Source organism: Apis mellifera, linkage group LG10, assembly GCF_003254395.2.
Source record: "Apis mellifera strain DH4 linkage group LG10, Amel_HAv3.1, whole genome shotgun sequence".
In the NCBI taxonomy this organism is placed as follows: Eukaryota; Metazoa; Arthropoda; class Insecta; order Hymenoptera; family Apidae; genus Apis; species Apis mellifera.
The window spans coordinates 7,931,756-7,937,755 of NC_037647.1; the positions used below are offsets into that span (position 1 = coordinate 7,931,756).

The 6,000-nt window shown below is 36.1% G+C and overlaps 1 protein-coding gene across 5 annotated transcripts in view; it reads right to left on the reverse strand.

Moving 5' to 3' along the window:
* The window catches only part of LOC100577759, a 123,362-nt gene extending 117,767 nt beyond the window's left edge, over positions 1 to 5,595 (reverse strand). For all 5 annotated transcript variants that reach the window (XM_026443217.1, XM_026443218.1, XM_026443216.1 and 2 more), the window contains exons 1-2: positions 5,224 to 5,595; positions 4,601 to 4,662 (exon numbers count right to left, since the gene is read on the reverse strand). In XM_026443217.1, coding sequence (XP_026299002.1) covers positions 4,601 to 4,662; positions 5,224 to 5,278 — 117 coding nt within the window. In that variant the 5' untranslated portion in view covers positions 5,279 to 5,595. The remainder of the gene's footprint in view (positions 1 to 4,600; positions 4,663 to 5,223) is intronic.
* Positions 5,596 to 6,000: the final 405 nt, after the last annotated feature.

Genomic DNA, 6,000 nt, shown 5'->3' on the forward strand with positions numbered 1-6,000 from the left:
CTTGATCGTTATGTCCAACCAAGGGTTGGATCCCGGATTCCGATCGTTTTTCGTGGAAAAAAAACTTTTTTCCCGGAGACACGCGCGTCTCGCCACTTTTACTTATTTTTTATAAGCGGTGAAAGGGGGCACGGGATATATGGGAACGCGGTCGCGCGCCACCCATACGGGGTAAAATGAAAAATCCTGGTAAACACGCGTAATCCACGGACCCGTGCTTAGAGCCCACAATTCTTAATCCCGATTCCACTGGAATCCTGCGCCTATACCCATAAATTCAAACGATCGGCGTGAATGGTGCACCGTGAATATACGTGAGTATTTTGTTCCATCGAGTCGGTGGCTCGTTGCGAATCCAATTTATCAGAAGAATTTAGTTAGCCTTACTTCGGGCTTCTTCGAATAACGTTCGTTTAACGTCATTTTCGCCGCTATCTTCGAAACCGATTTTCGCTTCTTAATGCTCTACTCTAATATTTTTTCACGAAATGTCAATGACAAAATTCCAAGTTTTCTTCTTTCTTCTACGTTTTCTTCCACGTATCGACTCTTATGGGGAGATCGAAATCGATACGCAAGAACGAAATAAATCATCGAAAGATCGTACTCCCACGTTGGATTAATATCTAATAATGGTTACCCGCCAAGTTGAGGATAGTTTCAATCTCCATAAAATCTAATATAACGATATTCTATCCGATTATACGCGCGATGTAATCCCGCGTGTCAAGCGGCGTGATTAAGTGCGGAATATTCGGCGTTGACCCGCCGCGCGATTTTAATTCATACTCCAGTGCCACGTGCTTCCCCCAATTCCCCTCCCCGTTTTCAAAGTCAACGCGATATATATATATACATATATATATACCGTGTCAACCATCACCATCCCGTTTCTTTTTATTCTCGAATTCTGACGCTTTATTCCCTCCACCTCCTCGTCCTAAACAAATAGAATCAGGAACCGCGAGTAAATATATGTAAAGCCACGCTTGCTGACCGTTTAAACGAGAAACGCCATTTGGATGACACGTGCACCATTTGGATGAACGATGATATCGAAGGCAAATATTTGAAAAGCGAAACGGAAAAGATGCGTAAATTTTGGAATTTTTATTGCCGATTCTATTTTTATTCATAATAATAAATTGTTAAAGAATAATTTTTCGAGATATAATTTCTTATTATTCCCGCTAGTGAAAACTTAATGGAACGTTAAATCATCGTTTCGTTACTTATAATTCGAGTTGTTAGCACGTGTTACTGATCCCCAACGTCATCGCGGTGAGTTAATATCGAAAGTATGACCGAGGGTGAACCATAAATGAAGAACAGGGTGGAACATTGAAACGCGATTCGGTTTTTTTTAATTAAATAACGAATGATCGATCACTCTTATATAATAATTTATAATCCTTATTTTTGTTCTTACTCGGAGGAAAAGCAAAAGGAAAATTGTTTTTAAAGTTACGATCGCAGAAAGAATTCTTTAATTGCTGTCGCGATTAAAAATTATCTTTCTTCTTTTCGATTTTCCATCCTCCTACCGCGAGAAAAACGTGGTAAACAACATCGTTAATTCTCCGAAATCTGTCTTATCTCGCGCAATTGCCCGTTTCACGCGTGCTCGGATAAAAAAACTCGGATAAAAACGAGATAATTTTCCTTTTCCTTCTTTTTCCTGGACGTACGATCGTGAAAATATGCAGCGCGTAGTTTTTCCACGATGATGAATGATAAAGGGAACGAGGAGTTTTCGTGTTCGGGCAATAATGTGATCGCGTCGGGGGCGGGGCACCGTGAAAGTATCCGCAGGGCACCCCGCCCATTAAACACGAACCTGTCGTGGAAAAAAGGTAACGAATCCCGTGGAATCCTCTTTTCTTTTCACGTAAATCTTCCACGTGGATGGAAGAATCCTTCGGAGCAACATAAATTCGTGGTTGGTTTACTTTTATCTAATTATTCCCTCGTAATTCAACGCTTAACGAGCTGTATCCCTTTTAAAAAAAAAAAAAAAATACACCGATTCAATCGACTTCGTTCTCTTACGCGCGACTCGTCCTTATTTTATTATTCGACGATTATTTTTCCTGATTACTGGACAAATTCGTATAAAGTGGTATCGTTTGTAAAACGTCAAATAACGAACTCTTTGTTGCGGAAACGATTTACTTTCTCGAGACACTACATACTCGAGACCGTGGAAACATCCCAGGATCACTGACCCGAATAAAAATCGTTTATTTCCCTTGACACCGGCCATTTATTAAAGTTTGCAAACAGATTTCGAAAACATTCACTTCCATTCCCTTTTGTAAACTCATTATTAACAACATTATCTATAAATCTAAATCATCTTTGCTTGGAAATTGAAAATTCTACAATACGCAACGGATGAAAAAATCATCGAAAACAATAAGAAAACGAAAGACGAGGTACATCATCGGTCAAATTCAACTAATTCAACGCGACCTATTCGAGGCGGAAACGATAGACGTAGCCTGAAACAGATATCGCGTAATTAATCACGGACGCGTACACGATGCACGGCAGCATCCTTAAATAATCCGGGAGCGGATTGGTCCGGAGGGAGGATCGAAGATCGGTCGGGATCAGATGCAAATCAGATTCATTAGCGTTAAGCCGGAGGGACGGGGGTGGGAAGCGGAGTCTCTGCGTGGAGACCCTTCGACGTAAACATCGCGTCAACCTCTGCCCCAGCTTCCCAAGGGTTGTTATTGCGCGGTTACGCCGACCCCCCCGCGTGGCATTCGTCTTCTTCGTGAATACGTTCATCCGTGAATACGTCCTCTTGAAAATTCTTCACGAGCCGCGTTTTATCAAACGATGATGAATACCGAATGTTGTATACAATTGAATTTTAACTAAATTTAAACCGACTTTCCAACTATGGAGATATTTTAATATAGATTTTATTTGAAGAAACTTCTATCTAATTTTTCTATTTAAAGTTAGAAATGATATTTAATCGAATTTAATACGCGGGAAAAATTGTTAAGGAATGAACATCAAGCTTGAAAAATGATCGAAACCGATTATTACCGTGAGGAGAATACAAACATCACACTGTGTGGGGATCGTGTTCGACAGTTTGCCTGGGGAAGCGACCACGAGGTTATACTCTCGGGATTACAGAGATTACCAAGAGACTGTATCACTTTCGATCTTTCTATGTTGATGCGTAAATGTGTTTCACACCAAGTTAATCACTCCGTCTTTAGTTGATCGTTATCGCGATCGTATCAATCATCCGAATGATTAATAAAAAATTTAATTTCCAATTTATAAAATGTTCTACGTCTAAGTAAACTACGTCTTAACAAAAAATATTTAACCAAATAAACTATCTTCTCTAAAATGATAAAAATTTAAAAATTCAATTTACACGTAACTTGTTAATTTAAAAAAAAATCTACCAAAATAAATCATCTTCCCTCGAATAACAAAAAATTCAAAAAACAAAATCGAAAAAGAAAGAGTCAATAAAGACTTCGCCGAAATGTAAAAGGAAGGTGAATAATTTGCAATTTCCTTTCCGACAATAGAGCAAGCGAACAGAGTGACGGAGTGGCCAACTTTTTTCCCCCCTAACGAACGATCGCGTCAATTATGCGAAAACCGGAGTAATGAAAGCGCGGCTCCGTGGAAACCAGTCGAAAACAAACTCTGAAAGGATCTTGGCAACCCCTAATCAAGTCCCGTTTAATAAAACGCCCGGCCCCTGGTATTCCCACCTCATCCCACCCCGCGAACCGCCCTCGGTAGCCTCGGTGTCGTCCCTTCGTGGCTAATCTGACTTTGATTAAAGTTTTAGCGACACCTAAAAGCGTGCCGCCCGATAGAAGCCAAATGGTATACACGCGGAGAAAGGTGGCTAGAAGACCGGCCGACCGCTCGTGTAAGTCGATTTTTATTACGTTCCGGCGCATACATTACGAAGCATCGGTAGAGACACGCGGTAATGGGCTTATCGACGCCATGGGATTACGATAATAAAGCTACGAAGATGCTAAAACGCGCGACGCATCGTTCCGCTCGCGTCTTGGACACGATATCGACTATGGATCGACAACACGGATCGAAAATGCTTTTTGGAAATGCGAAAATGTATTTATATACAACTAAGCTTTAATTACAATTTTTGTCTAATATGATATGACATTGGCACGATGATTGGATATTTGTATTATACGCAGTTATACGTAGAAAGTTTGGAAGAAAAATTTTTAGATAAATTGTACAGTATGCAATACCGTTAACATTGATTTATGTTGTTATTTTATGTTCCTGAATCGTATGTAGTGTGTTCACATGTATATTGATTGCGATGACTAATGGTATAATGACTAATGTGTTTATAGTATTTCGAGTCTTCTGTACATTAGGCTATATTGACATTTTTTTACTACTACGCAGTAATGTAATGTATGTGAATTTCGTATGAGAGAATTAATAGAAGTACGTTATAAAGTATAAATCGATTAAAAAAGTGTATTATTGCATATAACAACGTACCAGAAGACTTGAGATATAAATCTATGCTACTACGTAATAAAATATGTACGAAATTCATACTCACATTGACGAGACTTGTTTGGTTAACTTTTCCTTGCTTATTTGCTGACCTTGTTATTCGTGTGGCTGAAAATTTGCGACGCATATTCATTAATCACTTTGAATGTATATTAATTATTATCACTAAATTTATACTTTTCACGAACGAAAATAACTAACGCAATTTCTACATCATAATATTTAAAAAAATTATTCACAATGTGCAAAAAGAAATAATAATTTCGCGCGTTTTTTAATCACTTCGAAGCACACACGCCATTTTCTTGTACACTGTACAAGTAGTAGCCTCTAACGGCGAAATTTTAAACTAAAGTTTTTTGTCTGCATCAACCGACGTTTTATATATTAAAATTTGTTTTTATTTAAACAAATATAAATATATAAAACATCGATTTAAAAGCAAATTATAAAATTAAATACGAAATAATAACGAATATCGAAAAAGTAATTGGAAATATTGAATAATTTATGTACATATACATACACATGTAAACGAAATATTGATGTATATGCTGTTATTATAAATGCGTAGAAGAGGAAATATAATATATTGCAATTTATATCGTTTTAAATCGTTTATTCTGGAAATAAATGTAATTAAAGAGAATAAAAAAATATGTGACTCACCGTTCGTAGATAACAGTTTGGCTGTGGATAATCTAACAGCTTCTCTTTCCTCCATTACCAAAAACTACATTCACTCACGAATATAACGCGCGTATTTTAACAAATATTACATATTATTGGTAATAAGTATGATTATCTATTAGCACACATGAGTTGAACAAAATTCACGAATCGTAACTATCACAATTATGCAATATTCGTACACGATTTTATATTACGCAGTAAAATTGAAGTAAATTACAAAATTTTTGCGTCTGTACGTTTCGACGGTAATGGCGTAACTGAAGCTCCTTGTTGTATATATAAACATTACGCGGCAGGTAACGCCTCAGGCAATGTCGATTACATCGATAACAGAGGTAACTGCGAGTAGTCTCTATATACAAAAATAAAAATATTTTAATTTTAAATATTATTTATTATATTATATTTTAAACATTATAATCCTCAAATATATTTTATATATTTTAATAAATTTGTAAATAATTAATATTTCTCATTTATTTATTTACTAATTTATTAACACAATAATTCGTAAAATTATTTCTTGATCTTTTTTATTTTTTAATATTTTTAATATTATTAATTTGATATTGCGTGCGATTAACAGTGATTTTATGTAAAAGACGAAAAAAAATCTAATATTTCTTGTATTTTATGTATCATAAAATTCAAGCATATATATATCGTAAATAAATCAAAGGGGAAAAAAAGTGAAAAGGAAATTTTTAATATATATATATAATATAAAGGTTCTTAAGAAAGTCGTTCTCTCAG